Source organism: Mastomys coucha, unplaced genomic scaffold (genome assembly GCF_008632895.1).
Source record: "Mastomys coucha isolate ucsf_1 unplaced genomic scaffold, UCSF_Mcou_1 pScaffold9, whole genome shotgun sequence".
Classification (NCBI taxonomy): Eukaryota; Metazoa; Chordata; class Mammalia; order Rodentia; family Muridae; genus Mastomys; species Mastomys coucha.
Genome location: NW_022196915.1, coordinates 38,668,605 through 38,692,011, shown reverse-complemented (window position 1 = coordinate 38,692,011; position 23,407 = coordinate 38,668,605). Strand labels below are relative to the sequence as shown.

At 41.0% G+C, this 23,407-nt stretch overlaps 2 protein-coding genes across 6 annotated transcripts in view; both read left to right on the top strand.

Annotated features, from left to right (window-relative positions):
* Chd8 (chromodomain helicase DNA binding protein 8) overlaps positions 1–11,422 on the top strand; it is a 62,199-nt gene extending 50,777 nt beyond the window's left edge. For 4 of the 5 annotated variants that reach the window (XM_031361312.1, XM_031361309.1, XM_031361310.1 and 1 more), the window contains exons 28-38: positions 1,084–1,159; positions 1,787–1,841; positions 2,018–2,225; positions 3,403–3,611; positions 3,704–4,420; positions 4,609–4,760; positions 5,020–5,322; positions 6,667–6,780; positions 6,981–7,160; positions 7,531–7,647; positions 10,404–11,422. In XM_031361312.1, coding sequence (XP_031217172.1) covers positions 1,084–1,159; positions 1,787–1,841; positions 2,018–2,225; positions 3,403–3,611; positions 3,704–4,420; positions 4,609–4,760; positions 5,020–5,322; positions 6,667–6,780; positions 6,981–7,160; positions 7,531–7,647; positions 10,404–10,967 — 2,695 coding nt within the window. In that variant the 3' untranslated portion in view covers positions 10,968–11,422. The remainder of the gene's footprint in view (positions 1–1,083; positions 1,160–1,786; positions 1,842–2,017; positions 2,226–3,402; positions 3,612–3,703; positions 4,421–4,608; positions 4,761–5,019; positions 5,323–6,666; positions 6,781–6,980; positions 7,161–7,530; positions 7,648–10,403) is intronic. The other variant, XM_031361314.1, reaches the window with a different exon arrangement.
* A 733-nt stretch (positions 11,423–12,155) lies between these two features.
* Positions 12,156–23,407, top strand: part of Supt16h (SPT16 homolog, facilitates chromatin remodeling subunit) — a 36,504-nt gene continuing 25,252 nt past the window's right edge. The window contains 1 exon segment of the mRNA XM_031362656.1: positions 12,156–12,471. Coding sequence (XP_031218516.1) covers positions 12,406–12,471 — 66 coding nt within the window. The 5' untranslated portion in view covers positions 12,156–12,405.

Here is a 23,407-nt window from a genome sequence, read left to right as displayed (position 1 = left end):
CACAACTGTCTGTAACTCCAGTTCCAGGAAATCTGACACTCTCACACCAGTGCACATAAAATTAAATTAAAAACACATAAACTGTGAAAATTAATAAATGGCAAATATTTGAGAGAGAGGAAAAAAGTAATTAAACAATAAAAAGGGAAATGTGTGGATTAGAGTCTTTGACTTCCTACTAGCTATGATGGCATGTACCTGTAGTCCAGGTAGTCTGGGGCTCAAATCAGAAAGATTATTTGAGCCTGTCTGTTTAAGACTAGCCTTAGCAACCATTTGGTAAGATTTTGTCCCAAAAAGTTGGGGCCAGAGAAACAGATGCTCAGAGGCTAAGAACACTATTAAACTCTTCAAGAGGACTCAATTTAGTTCCCAGGACCCACATGCTAACTACCATCTGCAACTCCTCACATAGTACACAGGCATGTATGCAGTCAGAACACCCACACACAGAAAAACTTATTTTTAAAAATCAGGGTTCAAAGTTTTGTTTGTCCAAGTCAGGCAATTTTGATATCTACTTTGTCAACTTGTATTTATTTGTTGGGGCTGGTGAGAGGGCTGAGCAGGTAAGAGCACCAACTGCTCTTCCAAAGGTCTTGAGTTAAAATTCCAGAAACCATGTGGTGGCTCACAACCACCCGTAATGAGATCTGATGCCCTCTTTTGATGTGTCTAAAGACAGCTACTTTGTAGTTATTTATAATAATAAATAATCTTTGGGCCTGAGGGAGCAGGGACTGAGCGAGCGGTGTCTACCAGAGTGAGCAGAGGTCCTAAAGTCAATTCCCAACAACCACATGAAGGCTCACAATTATCTGTACAGCTACAGTGTGTACTCATGTACATAAAATAAGTAAATCTTTTAAAAAAAAACAAAACCAAAAAAAACCCCCAAAACTATTTATTTATGGTTCCCTAGGAGAGGTTCTAAACATAACTACAGTTTTGAAACTTGCCCACCTCCCCAACCCTCCATTCCTTAAAACATGAAATTAAAGAGTATTCTTTGTTAGTTGTATACTTGGCCAGATCTCCTAGTGATAGAACATATATTATCTTTTTGTTTCTGGATACTTCTAGGATCGACTTTGATAAGGATTGTGAAGATCCTGAATATAAACCCCTCCAGGGTCCCCCAAAGGACCCAGATGATGAGGTAATAAATTGTTTTGAGTCTAGCTTTTATCTATTAGTGAATCGTTTTATTGTATCCCATTTTCTGTACCTTGAAGTCTATTATTCTAATTATGCTTGATGTATGTTAATTATACAAATAAAGAGCTCTAATTGCTCTTCTAGAGGATCCAGGTTTGATTCTTAGGACCCACATGTGGCTCATACCTGTCTGTAACTCCAAATCCAGGGGATATGATGCCCTCTTCTGGTCTCCACAGACACCAGGCAATGTAGTGCAGATTTACTAACAAACACCCATACACTTAAATATAAATTAATCTTAAGAAAACAAAAGAATGTAAACTATTAATGACAAGGATTATGGCGCTGTCCTTAGGGCATAGCTGAGCTGGTTTATGGAGGAGAGGGAGGGGACTGCAGCTGGGTGTCAGCAGATGTTATCTGTCGCATCCCTAAGAACCCACTGCTCAGGTTCTGCTTGTTCTGTTCTTCAGTTGCTTTCTAAGTTTTTGAGAGTTCCTTTCATTAGAAACTTTTCTTATCCCTTGGTGCCCCAGAAGGACATACACCAGAAAATGATTTCAGAGTGCCAACTTCTCCCCTTTCACTCCCCTCTCCATCCTGTGGGGTGGATCTCCTTCTCTAGGGTGATCCCTTGATGATGATGGATGAGGAGATCTCAGTCATTGATGGAGATGAAGGTAAATTTCTAGACCAGGTGTACCTTTTAAGGGTTAGGTTGGGGGATCATTGACTATAAAGTATGTCTTACCCTGGGATATCTAAAAAAGCTTTACCCTATTCATGGGCCAAAATACAAATATTATTTCTACTCTTCTTTCTGTACTTCCTTCTACATTCTACTTTCTTTCCACAGCCCAGGTGACTCAACAGCCAGGGCATTTATTCTGGCCTCCAGGCTCTGCCCTCACAGCTAGACTTCGCCGCCTAGTAACAGCCTATCAACGCAGCTATAAGAGAGAACAAATGAAGATAGAGGCTGCAGAACGTGGGGACCGGAGACGCCGAAGATGTGAAGCGGCCTTTAAGCTCAAAGAAATCGCAAGGAGGGAAAAACAACAACGGTATGTGGTATAGCAAGGACTTTGGACTGACCTCCAAGTTTGTCATAAGCTATGGATCCTGTACTGAGAAAGCATAGGAGGAGTGATTTCCTTGAAATTCTGAAAGATGGAACTGGCACATCTCGACTGCCTTCTTCTCTACCTAGTACTTAAGAACTTTGCTGTGGGCTAGGGATATTATAGCTCAGTGGCACAGCACTTACTTTCCATGGAAAGGAAAGTCTTGGGCTCAGAAATCCCTTCCACTGACATAAAAACAAAGAAAAAAACAATTTGCTTAGGTTCAACAGCCAAAACAATACAAAGATGCCTGTGTAGATATCTTTAAGATATCTTTTTTTTTTCCCAAGTGTGTGTGTGAGTGAATGCCACTTGTTTGTAGTTATTCGTGGAGGCCAGAAGATAACATTAGAGCTGTAATTTCAGGCATCTGTGAGCCACTCCATGTGGTGTTGGAAACTTAATTTTGGACTTCTGCAGAGCACAAGTAGTCTTAACTGCTGAGCCATCTCTCCAGCCCATTTTACGTTTTTTTGTTTTGTTTTGGTTTTTGGTTTTTTTTTTTGAGATGGTAATGTGGCCCCAGCTGGCCTGGAACTTACCATATAGACTAGGCTATTTTTGAACTCACCTGCCTGCTTCTGCTTCCCAAGTGCTGGTATTATAGGTGTGCACCACCATGCCCAGAAAATTTTTATTTTATTTGCTTTGTGTGTATGCATGTATATTTTTGACATGTGTGCCTAGTGCACAATCAGGTCAGGGGTGGCAGATCCCCTGGAACTGGAGTTATGGATAATGGTTTACCATTGTATGAGTGCGGGGAACCAAACCCATGTCCTCTACAAAAGCAACAACTACTCTTGGAGCCATTTCTCCATCCCCTTTTTATTTTTTAATAAAGCAGAGATGGAATTTATTATGAAAAGGATTTAGTATAGGTGTAGACACAGTGTCTGATACAGAAGGGGATGGACAGAGGCACTATAATGAAAGTACACTTGTATGTACCTGGTAGTTGGCAGGCACTTTGTAAGAGAGAGTTGCCTGATGTCCTCCTTGTTTTTTGCCTGTATCACTAACTTTTCACTTAGTAACTCATGTGTTGTAAAGTATCCTACAAAATAACCAGATTTCCTGTCTACTGATCACTGTTTCTGTACTTTCCCTGTCACAGATGGACAAGGCGTGAGCAAACTGATTTCTATCGAGTAGTGTCTACCTTTGGTGTAGAGTACGACCCTGACAACATGCAGTTTCACTGGGATCGCTTCCGAACTTTTGCTCGCCTGGACAAAAAAACAGATGAAAGCCTTACCAAGTACTTCCATGGTTTTGTGGCTATGTGTCGACAAGTGTGCCGCCTTCCTCCAGCTGCTGGTGATGGTGAGATTGTAGAGTCTAGGGTAAATGGGTCTGTGTTGTTAATACATCAACCTTTGGTTAATTTCTTTTTTTTTCACCTCTGTTGGTTGCAGAACCTCCAGACCCTAATCTGTTCATTGAGCCCATCACTGAAGAGAGAGCCTCACGGACTCTCTACCGAATTGAGTTGCTTCGACGCTTACGGGAACAAGTTTTATGCCACCCCCTTTTAGAAGATCGGCTGGCATTGTGTCAGCCTCCAGGTCTTGAACTGCCCAAATGGTGGGAACCTGTCCGTCACGATGGGGAGCTCCTACGAGGAGCAGCCCGCCACGGGGTGAGCCAAACAGACTGCAACATCATGCAGGACCCAGACTTCTCTTTTCTGGCTGCCCGTATGAATTATATGCAGAACCATCAGGCAGGAGCATCAGCTGCATCCCTGTCACGATGTTCCACTCCACTGCTGCACCAGCAGTGTACCTCACGTACTGCTTCACCATCACCCCTGCGCCCAGATGCTCCTGTTGAAAAGTCACCCGAGGAAAATGCTGTTCAGGTCCCCAATCTGGAGAGTCTGACTTTAAAGCTAGAAGATGAGGTGGTGGCTAGGAGCCGACTCACCTCACAAGACTATGAAATGCGTGTAGCCTCTTCGGATACAGCCCCTCTGTCCCAGAGTGTTCCACCAGTCAAACTGGAGGATGAGGATGATTCAGACTCTGAGCTGGACTTGAGCAAGTTGTCACCATCATCCTCTTCTTCTTCATCCTCATCCAGCTCCAGCTCCAGCACTGATGAGAGTGAAGATGAGAAGGAAGAGAAGTTAAGTGAGTGCATGTAACAGGTTGTGGGTCCCTCCCTGTCCCTGCTCTGTTTTAGCCTCTTCAGAGAGATTTCAGTTTATATTTGATAAAATGTCAGAGTACCTCGATTATTCATTGGGCCTACTTCACAATACCATTCCAATTTAACATTGTTCTGTTATCTTTGCCCACACATGCTGTGTGATCTCTAGCTGCTGACCGGTCCCGCCCAAAGCTCTATGATGAAGAGAGCCTTCTGTCCCTTACTATGTCCCAAGATGGATTCCCAAATGAAGATGGAGAACAAATGACCCCTGAGTTGCTGCTGCTGCAGGAAAGACAGAGAGCCTCTGAATGGCCCAAGGTACCAGTCTCATTTACATATGCAGAGTCCAGAAACAGACCCAGTGCTATCTAAGGGGAATAAGAGATAGTATTGATGCTTTTGCTTCTCCTTTGTTTAGAACTACCTATGTTTTTAAGAAGCTCTATAGTTTATTTATAGATGTGATAGTATTACCTCTTTTCATTGTACCTGGTATAGTAATAATAGCATGATTATATAACTGAGGATTGCATAGTGCTCAGACTCTATATATCTTATATTCTTTTTTGCCACTCAGGATCGTGTTCTGATAAACCGCATTGACCTCGTCTGCCAGGCTGTACTCTCAGGGAAATGGCCTTCTAACCGCCGGAGCCAGGAAATTACAACAGGAGGAATTCTGGGGCCAGGCAACCATTTATTAGACAGTCCTTCTTTGACCCCAGGAGAATATGGGGACTCTCCAGTCCCTACACCACGAAGTAGCAGTGCAGCTTCCATGGTAGAGGAAGAAGCATCTGCAGTCACCACAGCAGCAGCCCAGTTTACAAAACTTCGGCGAGGCATGGATGAGAAAGAGTTTACAGTTCAGATCAAAGATGTAAGCTCAGCATTTAGGCACTAAAAAGTAGGGGAGGAGGTGGAACTTGTTAACTAGTTTCATTAATAGCATACTAGTTAGTGCTTGGAAGGCCAAAGCATGTGGGTCACTGAATGCAAGGCTGGCACTTAGTAAGTGCCATCCTATATAGTGAGACTCTCTCAAAAAAGAAGAGGAAGAGGAAGAAGAAGAAAAAGAAGAAGAAGAAGAAGAAGAAGAAGAAGAAGAAGAAGAAGAAGAAGAAGAAGAAGAAGAAGAAGAAGAAGAAGAAGAAAAAGGCTTTAATCCCAGCACTTCAGCACTTGGGAGGTAGAGGCAGGGGCATCTCTTTGAGTTCAAGGCCAGCCTGGTCTACAAAGAGATTTTCAGGACAGCTAAGGCTACACCAAGAAACTGTCTTGGGGGAAAAATAAACCATAATAAAACCTTGTACACATTTTGTTAGCTAATTTTGAAAATCAGAGTATACAACAATCGATTTAGACAATCCATTTAGGAAAAATCTTTGGAGTAAAGGAAGGATGAATTCCTGAAAATTAAATTAAATGAAACCATTGGTTATTCAATTAGAATCATAATGTTGGAAGCAAAGAAATGACTATTTTACAAGGGTCATTTAAGACCACCAAAAAACAGATATTTACATTATAATTCATAACACTAGCAAAATTACATTTATGAAGTAGCAACACAATTTTATGGTTGGGGGTCACCATAACTTAAACTGTATAGGAAAGCTGAAAACCACTGACATACATACATACACACATGAGAGAAAAGAAAGAAAGAGAACCTGCACCATAAAGTCTCACCAGCATAACCACAAAACGAGGGCAGCAAATAGGCTAACACAGAAGAGGGAAGGCTCACAAGGTCTTAACTTTAGATTGAAGAACTATAGTCAACTAAAGTCTTCTGAGGAATGGAAAAAATTTTAGTCCTTCCGAAGGAGGTGCACACTGACCAGTTATCCAATAGTAAATGATCAGCCCTGAAAAACATCCAAACAGCATATATGCTTGTAACAACAATTAATGAAAGATGAGGCTGTGAATTTGAAAGAGAGAAAGGAAAAGCATATGGGAGAGTCTAGAGGGAGGAAAGGAGGGGGGGAAATGATGGTAGTATGTTTATAATCTCAAAAATAAAATGTAATTTTACAAAGGGAACAAAAATCCTGTATGGAGGCTGTTAGTTAAAGCATGAAATCTTTCTAAAGAAAAGGTTTCACTCTATATCTGATTTCTGTTCTTCAGTTAAATAGTCAAAGTTCTCCAAGTCTAATCTTTACTTATTATAAAAATGTTTCATGTGATGTTTTTTGGGGGGTGCTTGTCCTCATAGGAAGAAGGATTGAAGTTAACATTCCAGAAGCATAGATTGATGGCTAATGGTGTAATGGGAGATGGACATCCACTGTTTCATAAGAAGAAGGGGAACAGGAAAAAGCTAGTAGAGGTAAGTAGTAGGGAACCAATTACCTCATGATTAAATTATCTTGTGACTAGATAAGCTTTTTATTATCCATAATTGAAGGCAGTTGGGATTGAGGGACCAAAAGACTTAAGTTTCTTCATGACTACCATTGGCCCTGTTTCCCTTCCCTCCTCATTCCAAAGAAGTGTATGTGCTCATGGGGGTGGATTCTGGGTTTGCAGCTGGAGGTGGAGTGCATGGAAGAGCCTAATCACCTTGATCTGGACCTGGAGACCCGGATCCCTGTCATCAATAAGGTGGATGGTACTTTGCTGGTGGGTGATGAGGCCCCTCGCCGGGCGGAGCTGGAGATGTGGTTACAGGGTCATCCAGAGTTTGCTGTTGATCCCCGATTTCTAGCGGTGAGTGGCAGTTCCATCCAGCCAGATTTAAAGTTTCTTGGTGTTTAAGGTGTATGAGATCAAGAAAGCATGCCATATTTTTATACTACTGTTTTTGCATCTGCAAAAAAAAGAATGGTAATACTCAGTCTTACTTCCTATAAATATTCAGAGATTTAAAACACTAAAATATCCAGGCACTTCTTCAACTAAGTGCTTAGAAATTCTTACTCTCAAACTATTCCAGAGAGTACTAAGTTTGGAGTAATAGAACCCTTTAATAGCAGTTTTCCACTCTTGACTAATCTAGATTTATAGAAGGCAGTACTATCTCAATAATTAGTCCAGACATTTCCATTTCTCTTGGGTAACCAATTCTTTTCTATTGCAGTATATGGAGGAACGTAGAAAACAGAAGTGGCAGAGATGTAAAAAAAATAATAAGGCAGAATTGAACTGTTTGGGAATGGAACCAGTACAGACAGCCAACTCTAGAAATGGGAAAAAGGTGAGAAAATAGCACTTTTATTATGCTATCTTCATATTCTTAGAGATTCAACAGTGATTGGCCCTTTAATCCTTTTGCCCTGTGTGCATTGAGTTTCAACTCACCAGAATACCATTATCGGTATTTTCAAAGCATAGGGCTTATCCTTCTCCTCTACATAACTCAAGAATTTTTTTTTTTTTAAAATTGGGTGTTTTGAAGAAAATACTAAAGATTGAATGCAGTTCCTTAAGCTTACTAGGTAAAATACTTTATTGTTGAGTTATATCATCAACTAAATAATCTTAAATGTAATAGAAAAATTACAAGAAACCACATTTTACTTAATTTTATTAATTTTTACTTTTTAAGTATATGAGTGTTTGTCTTTATGTCTGTCTGTGCACCAGCTGCATGCCTGATGCTCTTAAAGGTCAGAAGAGGGTATCGGATTGGCTGGAGCTGGAGCAGATGGCTATGAGTGCTAAGATTGCAACCTGGCTCCCTGGAAGAGCAGCCAGTGCTCTTAACCACTGAACCATCTTCTCTCCAGCCCCAAAAACATATTTTTCAAGTTAATTCCAATTCTAGTCAACAACTATCTCATACCAAGCTTATAGACTATTTAATAGATTAAGTGTGTATCATTTCTGTTTTCTACCAAAATATAACTCTGAAAATTCCTCTTATCATTCTTACCTTAATCTATATAGTTTGTATTTATGTGCGTATGTATGTATGTATGTGATATATAGTATATATACTACACACAATGGATACAGTTTATGATATAGATATATACTATCATGCTATATACACTATATATAGTAGTTTATGATATATTGTTATAGTAATTCTAAAATGTAAGGGAATTAACTTTGATCATGTGTACTTGGTTTCACATGTCTGCACATCGGGCTGATGGTAAAGTCCTTGCTGATAGCCTAAGCCTGACAGGCTGTTCAATCCCTAGAGCATAGATAGCGATGGGAAGAGAGAACCAACTCCTCAGTTGTCTGTCTTCTGATCCCCATATGTATTTCTGGTAAACTCTCATGGCCATATATATTCTAAATGTATACAATAATTGATAAGTTATATACAAGATTGTTGGACACCACAGAAATCATCTTATGATTAGTATAAAATTACTTTTTTAAACTTTACTTTTTTATTTTATGTTCGTTGGTTATTTGCCTGCATGTATATCTATATGAAGGTGTCAGAAGTCCTGGAACTGGAGTTACACACAGCTCTGAGCCGCCTTGAGGGTACTGGGAATTCAACCCAGGTTCTCAGGAAAAGTAGCCAGTGCTGAGCCACTACCCCCCCCCCATTTAAAAAAAAGAAAGAAAGAAAGAAAGAAAGAAAGAAAGAAAGAAAGAAAGAAAGAAAACAAAAAGGTATTACTGTATTGTCCAGGCTAGCTCTAAACTTGTAGGCTGCAGTGATCCTCCTCCTATATCTCCTCAGTAGCTAGGACTGTTAGCTATATGTGTTAGCTATATACTATTGTATGTGGCTTCATTGGCCACATACAATTCTTAGTTCTACAGTTCTTAGCTATTAGTGGAAAATTGGCAGGGATTCTAGGACTACATTATTACTGAGGCCTGTAGGCATCTAGGCATTATTGTAGTCATATTTTGAAAGTCCATGCCATAAGTGTTAGATATTTGCTTTTCCAAGTCAAAAAGGTGTACTATGCCAGGTTTCAGGTGTGGATTTTAAGTCTTGGTGTATCCAGAGATGTACATACCAATTGTTTGTGCTTAGCATTTAGTTCATCCTATATGGGGCTTGGGCCACAAGCAAAGGTCCTAACGTAGTAGTTTCCAGTCTTATTAAATGTAATAAAAATAGAGGAAAACATTTAAAATTCAGCAAGTACATGATTTATTTTATTGTAGAGGTTTGTGTGTGTTTTTTGTCTCTCCTTTAGTTTTTGAGACAGAATCTCAAGAGCTGAATCTGGCTTAGAAGTAACTATATTGGTGGCAGTGGTGGCATACGCCTTTAATCCCAGCACTCAGGGGGCCATTGGCATTGGCAGGTATATCTCAGTGACTTTGAGGTCAGCCTGGTCTACATAGTAAGTTCCAGGACAGTCAGGGCTACAGAGAAACCCTGTCTTGAAAAAAAAAAAAAAAGAAAAAGAAAAAGAAAAAAAAGAAAGCAAGGGAAAAGAGAAAAGAAGTATATTCCAGGTTATCCTTGAATTCTTGGCAGTTCTCCTGCCTTGGCCTCCAAAGGCCTGGAGCATGAACCACCACACCCAAAAGGTAATGTTTTTAATCAATGTGGAAAATTTTTATTAAATTTGGTGAGAAGTTTCCCATAATCTTCTTGGATATCTTAAACTGATCCTGCTCCTAACAGGATAAATGTAAATGTCTATGTAGTTGTGCTGCACTTCACATAAGATCATGCCAACAAACTGCTCTCAGGCTACACTCAAGTCAATTTTTCTGTACATGTACTAATTCATTCACTTTCTTACTCAGACCCCTTACTAGCAAAGAAAAAGGCATTTATAAAAAGGTTGCAGAAAAGTATGAAGCAGGGGAAAAAACCTTCTGGTTCACATGGCTATCAATATCAAATTATTGATTTCACTCTCTGTAAAACCTCCATTAACACCAGTCAAGCCAAATCAGACTATCAGGCAAGCATTTCCAAGCTAGGGCACCAGTGGTTCCTGGGTCAAATCCTGTCTGTCCCCTTCCCCTCTCCCAACTTCCATCTTTTTACTATGCTCTTTTGTTTCTACCTCACAGGGTCACTATGCTGAAACGGCGTTCAACCGGGTTTTGCCAGGACCTATTGCACCAGAGAACAGCAAGAAACGGGTCCGTAGAACAAGACCAGACCTTTCTAAGATGATGGCCCTGATGCAGGGTGGAAGCACTGGGTCCCTATCTCTGCATAACACCTTTCAGCACAGCAGTAGTAACCTACAGTCTGTGTCGTCTCTGGGTCACAGCAGTGCCACTTCTGCATCTCTGCCTTTTATGCCGTTTGTGATGGGTGGTGCAGCAGCATCCCCTCATGTAGACTCCAGCACCATGCTTCATCATCACCACCACCATCCCCACCCCCACCATCACCACCATCACCATCCAGGCTTGAGAACCACTGGCTACCCTTCTTCACCAGCTACTACCACCTCTGGTACTGCCTTGCGGTTACCAACACTGCAGCATGAGGACGATGATGAAGAGGAGGATGAAGATGATGATGATTTATCTCAGGGCTATGATAGCTCAGAAAGGGACTTCTCACTCATTGATGACCCTATGATGCCAGCCAACTCAGACTCCAGTGAAGATGCTGACGACTGAAGCCCCAATATAGACCCGTGATGGGTGGCTGCTGGAATCCCTTACTCTGGCCCTTGGACTTTGGAAATGTGGGAGGGGCAGGGAACAATATGGGGAAACCCAAGACTTCACAGGAGGTGAAAAGGAAAAGGAAAAAAAACAAAAAACAAAACAAAAAAAAAAAAAAACAAACTTGTACCCGATTGCTCCCAATTTTGAGAGGATTGGGTGGGCAGGGGAACTCCTAAAAAAATAATAAATGACCACTTCCTCGTTTCTGGGGAAGCAAAGGAGCTTAGAGCAGCTGGTGTGCTCACCCTTCCCCAGACACCTCCATTAACCACAGACTATGTAGCGCTGGCCCTAGCCTCTGGCAGAGCCTGTTCCTGGCCAAACTGTGGATACAGCTGGAGGGTCAGGAACTGTTACCTTCCTTCCCCTTGGCATTAATAAATTTAAGTTAATCCTTTTCCACTCTTCCTATGTTCTGTTTCCTTAAACACAATATAAGTATTTAAACATCATCTACAGTTCCATACTGTTGCCACGAATAGAAAAGTCATTTGCACTCCTTTAAAGACATATATAATCATGGATTATCCCGTTTGCTTAAGCCAGGGAAATGATACAAGATAAAGAGGTAAAATATTTTGAGTTATACTCCACATTCTTAGACGAGGATGAATTTCAAGAACCATATTTTTTTTTCAATTGATCAAGATAACCATTCTTGGGGGAAGCCAGAGAATAATGTTGCTTTATATGAAATGCAGCAAAGTACGCGCTGACAAAAAGGGTGCCTTCATAACTTGGGTTTTCAGGGGGCTGGAAAGAACTACAAAGTTTAGGAGCCACTTTCGAGCCATTTGTTTCTGTCCAACCTACCATCCCATCTTTTAAAGGAAACCTAAACCTTTCTTTCCTACTCTGCCTCTGCCCATCACGCAGCTTATTTGCGAAGGTGGGCTCAGTTCCTCTGGGTTACAGGGTTTGGTTGAGAGGGCCTTCCCCTTGGTGTTCACAGGCCTGCCCCTGGGGCAGAGGACTCGCTCCTTTGCGCCTGGCTGCACGCGGGTCCCGCTCTTTCTGCTCCCCTCCCACCTCTGCCCGCGGCTTAGAGCGCCCGGAGCTCGGAAAGTGGGCGGGTCACGTGACGGTAGCCTCTGGCGGCGGAGAGCGGTTCCAGTCCCCGCGAGCCGGCTCTGCACCGCGTTCTGTTGACTTCTCCATTTTTGCGTCCTCTGTCGCCCTTCCCCTGCTACCCTACGGAGCGAGTTGTGTTTTGGGGTTTTTTTGCTTTTTAAATCTTCGACGCTATTGGGACCCGGAAGCGGAAAGGGATACCGGGCGGTCGGTACTTCCGGGTCACAGAGAGTGCGGGATTCCGGGCCGAGCGCGGGTGGCGGAGCTGGGACCTCGCGTGATTCTCGGAGCCCGACGGGAAGCGGCGTCCAGGGCTATGGCTGTGACTCTGGACAAAGACGCGTACTACCGGCGAGTTAAGAGACTGTACAGTAACTGGCGGGTAAGGAGCCCAGCGCCTCCGGGAGCCCCACATCCCATAATAGCCTGCTTCCCGGCGCCCTTTTCCCCCTCAGCCAGAAATCTCCGGCTCCGCCGCGCTCCCGCCTGCCCCGGCAGCGTCCGGCTCGCCGCGCCGTGCTGAGCCTGCGGGGTCTGCACGCACCTGGCCCGCCCCGCAGCCACACCGGCCCGCCCAGGTCCCGCCAGAATTACCGTTTGCGGGAAAGGGGCGCGAAAGAGCTTCCCGGAGCTCTTGGCGCTCTCCGCTTGCGGGCCTCTGCTGGAGTTGAGAAATGCCGCTCCCGCGCTCCACTGCTTCGCGTTAGGCCCTGCGTGGGTAATAGACCCCGCGCTGGAAGCCTGCGGGCTCTCCTAAGAATTAAATTGATAGGACGCCTCAAACCTGTTTTCCCGTGTCGGCAGCATACCGGGGGCACGTGTTGAGGAAAACGCTGTGGAAGTTCCAAGGCTTCTGCAAAGATTGGGCACTTTCCCTTTTTTGTAATCGCTCATAATTTAAAACTTACTTTTTTGCTAGTTGACTTGTTAACTTCACACATGTTTGATTGATTTCATGCGGTCTCAACGGTCTATCGTCTGGGCTCTGAACCTTGTGAGTGAGGAGAAATATAACTTGATTAAAAAAAAGAAACCCAAAAATGCTCTGAAAAATACCAACTCCGGTTTCAGCTTTGTGAACTATCTTACTGATTGATCCTTTCCATTCTTGGTTCCTGCATATGATCCCATGATTTCTGAGGCTGAGGCAGGAAAATCACTAGTTTCAAGCCAGCCTGTGCTTCATAGTGAGACTGTATCAATCAGCTCGTCATTAAGTAAATAAAATTGAACCTTTACTGAAGTCTGTTGTTTACCTGCCTCATCAGAAAAAAGAGCCTTGTATCTTTTTAGCAAGATGCGTTGCATCCTGAAAATAATAGAGGTTTTTTTTCACTTTACTGACTAATTTTTTTTAGATAACTTAATGGTCTCTATCACAAAATTATATTTTTTGGTGCAGAGGATTGGCCCTAACCACCTCTGTTTTTTACCATTAAGCTATAGCCCTATCTAGGGAATATTTACTGATAGTCATTGTATTATGATATATGCAATGCTGATAATCAAAATCCCTCCTTTCTGCAATCGGCCCTGAAATAATACACTTTTTTAAAGCTTTTTTTAATACTTATTTTGCATTCATGTATGTTTGTGTATACCCTGCATGCATTGCCTGAGAAGGCCAGAAGAGGGCGTTGGATACCCTAGAACTGAAGTTACGAGTTATTAGTTGCTGTTTGGGTCCATGTGAAACCTGGTCTTCTGGAAGGGCAACCAGTGATCGCAACCACTAGGCATTTTTCTAGCCTCCTAAAAAAATACACTGTTGGTGTTTTCTCTAGTTCCAGAGTTCATCAAGCTATTTTAAGGCTATTACAATAAGATAGTTTTTAATCATAATTTTCATAACTTATGTCCTAAATCAAGCATAGCATGCTTTTGAGTAGAAATGCTTGACACATTAAACTTTAATCTGCTTGTCAGCCTTTGGTATTGGGATATTGGTGAAATATTTGCATATGATTTATGCGCATGTTGTGCTATAAAGTCATCAGAATACCTACTACAATGTCATTGATGTGTGTGGGTTTGAGTGCCACTGCTCACGTATAGACGTCAGAAGGCATCTTTGTAGAATCATTTGTCTTTAAGTTGGATACCTGTTTTTGGGCTTGGGAGATCGAACATAGCAAGCACCTTTATCTACTGAGCTATCTCAACAGTCAGTTTTCCCTCATTCTTGAAACATTGAGTCTAGTTCAACCCTACCTTTTCGATTTTCAACATCAGAGCTGCTAAGAGTAAAATAGGTTTTCAGTGCCTGTCTTGTTTCTGCTTTGGGAAATCCTAGGTGGTAGTGATAGGTTATAAAAGTGGGTTACAGGGTCGTCTGTGGCTTTTCTATTTATGGGGTGTGTATTCAGAGATTTCCAGCCTATTCATCGATGTGATTGTTTTTAATCATTAAATTGATTTATTCTGCTTACTGGGGGTTGAACAAAAATCTTTCCTAGATTTTTGGCTATTTTGAGGAGTAAGGGGTGCTGGATTTGGGCATCTCTATTAATAATTTGAGAATTATTTTATTAACCCTTTCTATGAACAGACCTCGAATTCCTTCGTCTGCTTTTTGTCTTGAAAAACTACATGAAATGCCAGAGTTGCAGCTGTTTTTAAAAGAAATACTAATCCAATGCATTTGTTCGTGTGGTTATTTGCCAGCTGTTATGCTTGAGGTAATGGGTAGCTGTGACCCTCCCCACAAAAAAAAGAGTCCATTGCAGTTTGAGCAGGTAAGCTCTAGTGTCAGGCTTTTGTGCTGCTTCCTGCCTTTTGCTGAGATTTGATTGTAGCTGTCTTTTCCGTTTCTGAATTTTCTGAGAGTAGGCAGTTATTTTCATAGTTCCAGAATTTTTTTTTTTTTTTTTTTTTTAATTTAGAGAGTTCCTGCATTACTTTAAGCAAAACAGTGAGTTTCTTTGATTTATCTCCATTTGTCTCTGTTTTCTGTTAGGGTCTCTGGCCTTAAACTCTCAGAGGTCCACCACCCATAGTGCTGAGATTAAAGCACTACTCCTGGCACCACAACAGGTTTCTCGTTGGTCTTTTATTCTAAAATTCCCAAATTCCATTTTATTTATTTACTTTCTTAAACTCCTTTTTCATATTGTTTCTTCAGCCAGGTTGCTCTTTGGGCCTGTAGGATGTTACGATGCTGGATTGCCTCTATTCTTTAGCTCCTGATATTGTTGTTGTTTTAATTTTTATGTGTATAAGTGTTTTGCATGCATATATATCTGTTCATGTGCCAACTTTATGCAGGCAGTGTTGTGTCCATTGTGGCCAGAGAGAGACATGAGATGCTCTAGAACTGGAGACTCAAGACTGTTGTGAGCTGCCTTGTGGTTGCTAGGAACCACACCTGGGTCCTCTGCAAGAGCAGTAAGTGCTCTTGGAGGAGAGGGAGTAAAGGCTTATGATTTTATTTTAAAGTCTTATTGATAAGTAAATTAAAAATAAGTAAAATAAATAAAAGCTTATTTGTTATTTTATCATTACAAAATAGGCCTAGAACTGGATCCCTTGGCCCTCTTTCTCTATTGTCTCCTCCCAGTTCAGAATGCTCAAAGCTCTTACTAGTGGCATTCCCTTAGGCCTACAGTTGAGCTCTACACACTCAAGTCTCAGCAGTTTTTGTAGTTTTCATCTTTTTGTGAAGAATAGGCTTAGTCTGTATACTATAGACACTCCATTTCCGGCTATAACACCGCTTCCTCTGGGCATACAAAGAATCCTTGCCCTTGTACTGTGTCACTTTGTGGGGCCAGTGTTCGCTACTTCTTGCAGAAAGTCTCTGCAGGTCTTAGAATCAGTTCACCATGCTTTTGGCACAGAAAGTGTGACAACCCCCAACCTCTGCTTTTTGTTTTGAGAAGAGTTTATCCAAAGTTTTGAAAGTAGGGTAAGTAGGAAGTAAATTTCACAAGTCATATCCTTATGTATTATTTTCGTATCTTAAATGTGTTATTTTATGATAGGTAGATTTCTACCACCCTAATAAAATCTGAGATATAATAAGGAAAGGCTCACTTGGGTTCATGTTCTCAGAGGTTCCATTTCATTGCACGTGGTTCCATTCCTTTTGGCATTATGACAAGTGAGTGTACACCAAAGCCAAAACACATGGCCAAAGAGGCCTCTCACCTCATGGCACCCACAAAATGAGTCCTTCAAGGACTTACCTCACTTGCTTCCACTAGACCAACCTTCCAAAGAGTCGTGGAAGGAAGGGGGGAGGTTGAGCCTTTGGCACAGGGACTTTTCTGAGATTTTATTTTTATGTGTGCGTGCATGTATATTCTGTACCACTTGCATGCCTGATGCCCACAAAGGTCAGAAGAGAGGGTCAGATCTTCTGAAACTGGAGTACAGATGGTTATGAACCATCAGATAGCTATTATAAAATTGGTCTACATTCTGTAGAAGAGCAGCCATTGCTCTTACATGCTGAACTATCTCTTCAGCCCACTTTGGATTAAAGAATTCAGTGGGCCAATAAGATGCCTCAGTAAGAACATTCACTGACTGAGACTAACAACCTGAATTCAATCCCCAGATCTTACCATGAAAGGAGAGAATGAACTCTGAAGAGTTGTCCATGATCTCCACACATGTGCCTTCTATGCACAGTATAATTAATTATCGGACCAATGAAACTGCTCAATGAGGCACTTGCTGTGCAAGAGTGGCCACCTGAGCTCAGTTCCCACAGCCACACAAAAGTGGAGGAGAACTTCACAGATTGTTTTCTGACTTCCTCTCCCGTGCACCATGTCATGCCACACACATAAACACAAAAAATCCAGAAATTAAAATCTTCAGTGGAGACCTTGCCCCAGAGTACTGCCATGGCTTACTTAAAGCCAGCCTCGATTGTCCACTCTTTAGCATTATGCCAGGGTTGACCTGGTTTTCCCCCAAATACTTCCTGAGAGCCTTGCAGCTAAATAAAATGATCCAAAATGTTCAAATTGGTGGCTTCAAAAAACTCAGCATTGAGGAAGCTGTGCAGAATGTTTTGGTGGCCACTGAAGTGTGGATATGGTTTTATATTGAAGAGATCATAACCAGGCAAACATGACGTTGTGGATAATGTTTGAAGTCTAAATCTTGACTTCTGAAAATATTTGACTTATTACTTGAATATTCTTAGACTGTGAATAAATCTATCCAGAGAAAAAGAAAAATTTGATAGACAAAATTCCTAGGTTGAGCAGGACATGGTTACTCATGCTTTTAATCCCAATGCTTAGGAGAGGCAGATGCAGATAGATCTTTGTGTTGTTCAAATGGGTCCCCTTTTCTTTTGCATTGATGCATGGGCCCTTTTCGAATCAAATCCACCCATGCAATGTTGGAATTTTTTGAGTTTCATTTGTATTTCCTACTTCATTGCCTGATATCCCTGTCCAATAATTTTACACATTTGGGTTAAAACTGGCATTTATCTCTTAATTTTACTTTTTATCTCTTGTCTTCTACTTCCAGGAACTGTTTATTAACTTATTTTTTCATCTTTCAGTGAGTTGCTTTTTACTTGTGTTGTTTATTTCTACCAGCTCCTGCCCTTATTCATACGCATGTGTTTACTACTCACTCCTATACTCGTAACAATTGGTTCTGGACTATAATGTAGGGCTGTTCATAGAGGGGAAGCTCAACTGAAAGTCCTTATTACTGAGTGGCATTGTAGCTTTTGTTGTAATGTAGCACACTGCTTACATAGTTTGTTTGTTTTGTTTTGTTTTGTTTTTGAGACAGGGTTTCTCTGTGTAGCCCTGGCTGTCCTGGAACTCACTCTGTAGACCAGGCTGGCCTCGAACTCAGAAATCCTCCTGCCTCTGCCTCCCAAGTGCTGGGATTAAAGGCGTGCGCCACCACCGCCCGGCACATAGTTTTACATGTCTGTGGTGATATAGATAAAGAAATAAATTCGGGCACTGATGATGCATGCATGCCTTTAATCCCAGCTCTTGAGAGGTAGAGACAGTTGGATCTCTGGATTTGAGTCAGCCAGATCTACAGAGTCAGTTCTGGGATAGCTAGGACTACATAGAGAAATCCTCTCAGTCAATAAATAAATAAATCTATATTTGCAGCTAGTTCTCTGAAGTGTAGTATATGCAGTTCTGTTTGGAAAAAGACACTTGATAATAGGTGATTGATTACGTTGCTAGTTGTATATTTGTTGCAATGTTTTTAGTGTTGTTTTGGTGTCCCTTTTTTCTTTTTTTGAGACAGGGACTCCTGGAACTCACAACTATCTATCCTCTTGCCTCTGTCTCTCAGAGTGTTGGGATTAAATGAGTATGTGCCACCCACCCAGTTGTTGTCCTTACTTTTAAATGCTCACTGGTGCTTGGAGAGATGGCTCAGCACTGGCTGCTCTTCTATAGGACACAGGTCGAATTTCCAACATGTGCATGACAACTCTCAACCAACTATAAGTCAAGTTCCAAGAGATTCAGTGCCCTCTTCTGGCCTTCGTGGCCCCCAGGTACAAGCAAAGTACCCATACTTCTTCTTATTCTTTTTTTTTTTTTTTTTTAATCTCCCTGTAGCCAGCAGTGATGGCCCATACCTGTGATCTCATGTCTTGGGACACTGGAAAGGGAGGGTTAGGAGTTCAAAGTCATCCTTGATTACATAAGAAATTTGAGTACACCTTGGGCTGCATGAAATCCTATCTAGAAGGAAACTTCCTGTAAAACAATGTGTTTGTGTACCTTATTTTATTTGTGTGTGTGTTTTGCTTGCATGTATGTCTGTGTACCAGGTTCATACCTGGTATCTGAGGAGCGTTGGCTCCCCCAGACCTGGAGTTACAGAACAGACAGTTGTGAGTTATGGATGCTGGAATTGAACCTTGTCCTCCAGAAAAGCAACCACTACTTAATAACTGAGCCATCTCTGCAGCAGCACCACACACTTCTTAATTATGGCAAGAGATTATGTTCAGTGTTGTACCATCTGTATATCACCTCGCTTTTGAAGAACATACTGTGATGCTCATACAATAATGATGTCACCTAGTGCTCATTTCTCATCCGTTTTATTCCTGCTTTAGTTCTTTCTCTTACAGAAGCTTTTAGTGAAAGATTTCCAGCTCTCTTGTCGTGTTTGCTTCCGATAGGCATGTTTGGCATTTTTCAGGTTTTAGAGATCTAAGAAACCAAATAAAAGCCAAGCATGTTTGTTATCCAGCACGTGGGAAGCTGAGAGTGGAGGGTCGTCGTGAGCACATAGGCTACATTCTAAGACTTTGTTTTAAAGAAGAAAATAAATTAGAGTCTCCACATTTAAAATAAGTGGTAAAGGGACTGAATACTGCCTGAGGGGGACCTCATCATCTGGAAAGGGTAGATGGGCTAGAATTATTCCATGGAAATCCACCAGATGTCAGTATTTAAGGTTTTTGTTTTTCTTTATTCTGTAAGAATGTTCAAACTTGAGCATTTCTTATCTTGACTCATCTTGTTACTTGTGTAAAAGTGTTAACAGGGCTGGAGAGATGGCTCAGTGGTTAAGAGCAGTGACTGCTCTTCCAGAGGTCCTGAGTTCAATTCTCAGCAGCCACAGGATGGCTCACAAGCATCTGTAATGGGATCTGATGCCCTCTTCTAGTGTTTCTGAAGACAGCTACAGTGTATTCATATATATAAACAAATAACCTTTTTTTAAAAAAGTGTTATTACCTGGGATTATGCAGAATTTTTACTTCCTGGTAATTTAGAATATCTCTTTTACTAGGTCTAATACTTGACTTGAGCATTTCTAAACCGTCTATTGCTTCAACATGTGGTTTTTAAAGAAAATTAAATTATTTTGCAAAATGATTAGATCAGGGCTTGTGAAAATTAGAGATGTATCTGACCCTGTCAGCCCTGCTCTTGTCTACAGACCCAATTCTCCTGTGGTTCTTTTGTCCTCTGGGATTCTATGAGACCTCTTAGCATCTCTTTCCTATGACAGAGCTTGATAGTCATTTAGTACAGGTGTAGCTAGCTCTGCTTGCTTAGTCATTTACTACTGTTGTTCTTGGGGGAAAAATACTAGTAAACTCTTTAAATTATATTTAAATGATACTGAGTATCAGTATAAGGAGAAAAGTATGTCATTTGTCAAAAAAAAGTAATATGCAGGGCAGTGGTGGTGCATGCCTTTAACCAGCACTTGGGAGACGGGGGGCAGGTGGAATTCTGAGTTAGAGGCCAGCCAGGGCTATACTGAGAAAACCTGTCTCAAAAAGAAAAAAAAAAAAAACTTATGTGCCAACAAATTATAGCAAGTGTTAGGGTCCAGCTCAAGCATATACTTTTTTGGTTTTTCAAGACAGGTTTCTCTGTGTAGCCCTGGCTGCCCTGGAACTCACTCTGTAGACCAGGCTGGCCTCGGACCCAGAAATTCACCTGCCTCTACCTCCCAAGTGATGGAATTAAAGGCATGCACTAACTACCACTGCCCAGCAAGCATATACATTTTTAATGTGAACAAAAATAAAAAAAAAAACTGGAAACTGTAACTTTTACTGAGTTTGAACATTTAAAGTCATACGGTTTCCTTTTGAACTGCACAGGTTTTCAGAACTATGGACACTATTTTTTGCTGGTTGTGTATAATGGCCAATCTTGATAGTAATATTAGCTTTCTCATTTGCACTCGGAGTTTTAGTTAAGGACCATTTTAGTCTTTAGTAGAGATAAATACAGGTGTAATGATTCCCATGAGCTAAACTCCATTAAAAGCATATTAAATCTTGTAATTCTCAGAATAATACTTCAGAAAGTAAAGACTTGTAGAGTGCTAAAAAGTTAGGTCACAATTAAGTGGGGTGATGGTTTAAAACCCAGCAGTAGTCTGATCTTAGGAGTGTTTGTCCAATACACATACTGTTTCTCTAAATACAGAATACACACCAACAGCTTAATACCCATTACTTGGAATTGTTAAAAAGAAATTATTCAGGATGCTGAGGTAGAGAGGATCATGAATTTTAAGGCCAATCTTAGCTACAAGTGAAACCTTGTCTCCAGGAAAATAAATCACTGTTGTTAATATCCTATCTGATAAAGCTTGTCAGAAACCTTTAATCCATCACTTGGGAGTCAGAGGCAGGCGGATCTCTTAAGTTTGCACACAGCCTGGTCTACAAAGAGTTCCAGGACAGCCAGGGTTACACAGAGAAACCCTGTCTCAAACAAACAAAACAAATCAGAAACCTCACAATAAAGCTTTCCAATGACTTTTGTCTTTCATAGCTCTGCTAAAAACTGCTTGGTTTGTTAACAAAGGAGAAAATGGTAGCAGAAGAATAATGCATGCTTTTCTGTGTTGTTCCTGTCTCTAAAATTTTAAAAGTGTGTATGTTATACATATGTGTGAGGCCAGAGATTACTCTTGTATGTTATTCTTCAGGTGTTATCCACTTTGTTTTTTAAGACAGGCTTTCTCCTTTAGTCTGGAACATATTAATCAAGGCCTGAGGAATCCACCTAGCTTTTGATATAGATCTTAGATTCAAATTCAGGCCCACATGATTGTGTGGCAAGCATTTTACTAAGTTAGTTCCCCATTAGACTTTAACATTTTATTAGTCATTAGGAAAATTAGTCATTAAAACCCTGTTCAAATTAGGATGCTGTTAAAAATGCAGCATTCCAGCAACAATGGGGAGGAAGAGGAAGTATCAGATATTGTTGGTAGGAATATGCATTAATGTGGTCATTATGCAGAATGGTATCAAGATTCCGCAAAGGTTAAAGATCTGCCAAATGATATTGCTATCCTTCCTGTAAGGATATGTCTAAAGCAAATTAAAGCTGCATATCAAGGAAATACCTGCACTCATATTTGTTGTGGTACTGTTGTCAGTAGCTAAGATATATAGTTCATCTACTTGTCTACGAAGGGATAAATGCATAAGAAAAACATGGTACATAAACACAGGGAATAGTACTCAAGCACAGAGAATAATCAGGCAGCTTACAGCTACCTTTAACCAGCTCCCAGAAATCTAAATGTTTAAAAAGAAGAATTAAATTCTGCCATAGAATCGTTTGACTTGATATTATGGTAAGTGAAATAAGCCGTGCACAGAAAACACACACATATTCTGTCATGTGGAAGCTTAAAGGTCAACTGAATAATGGATAGTGGTAACTTTTGGTTCAGAAAGGCAGAGAAATATGGACAAAGGGAAGGTGTATTATAGGTTCAAGACACAGAAGGAATGTGGTCTGGTGCCCTACAACATAGTGACATGGTGAGATGTCAGCCAGAATACCTGTTTGTGTTTTAGGAAGATATGTTTTTCTAAAAAAAATGACATTGAAAGTTCTATGAAGAAGCCATGATTGCCATTCATTTGTTAGTATGAGACTTTCCAAGAAGACCCTACATCTCTATGTCAAACTACAAAGCTACATTACAGTGTGCTGGACAAGGGAGTCAACACAGCTCAGTGAAGAATTAAATGAATGTATACATGCAGATAGTTAAGTTGGACTTTCCCAAATATCATACATAAAGATTATTTCAGAGTAAGGGACTAGAAAGATGACTGCACGAGATGATGGCTACAAGAGCTGGCTGCTCTTGCAGAAGACTTGGGTTCGGTTCCTAACACTACTCTGCTCACAAACACCCTGTAACTCCAGTTCCAAGGGATTGATCGGACACCCTTTCTCGCCTTCCATTGGGCACCTAGTCATACTTGGTTCTTGTACATACATACTTATAAAATAAATCTTTTTAAAAACATTTGAGTATATCGCATCTAAATGTAAGAAAACTAAACAATAAAACTCTTTAATTTTTATTTTTATGTGGGAAAAGGATAGTGTGTATGCCGTGGCGCATTTGTAGGGGTCAGTACCAACTTGTGGGTACCTAGCACATCCATTGTACATATAAATCAATGCAAGCAAAACACTCATAAAATCTAAAAACAAAAATAAAAGAATACTAAAACCCTTGTAATTCAGTAACAAATCATAAATTATATAACAATCTAAATAGGCTTTTCTTCAAAAAAAAAATACTGTTAAAGATAGACATCATTAGCTCCCAGAGAAAATCAAAACAACAGTAAGATACTAATTTATACTTAACAAAAAGATAATATGGGGGCTGGCGATCCCAGCAACCACATGGTGGCTCACAACCACCAGTAATGAGATCGGATGCCCTTTTCTGGTGCGTCTGAAGACAGCTACAGTGAATTACACAGGAGGGAGCGAGGCCAGCAGAAGGTCCTAAGTTCAATTCCCAGCAGCCACACACATGATAGCTCACGGCCATCTGTACAGCTACAGTGT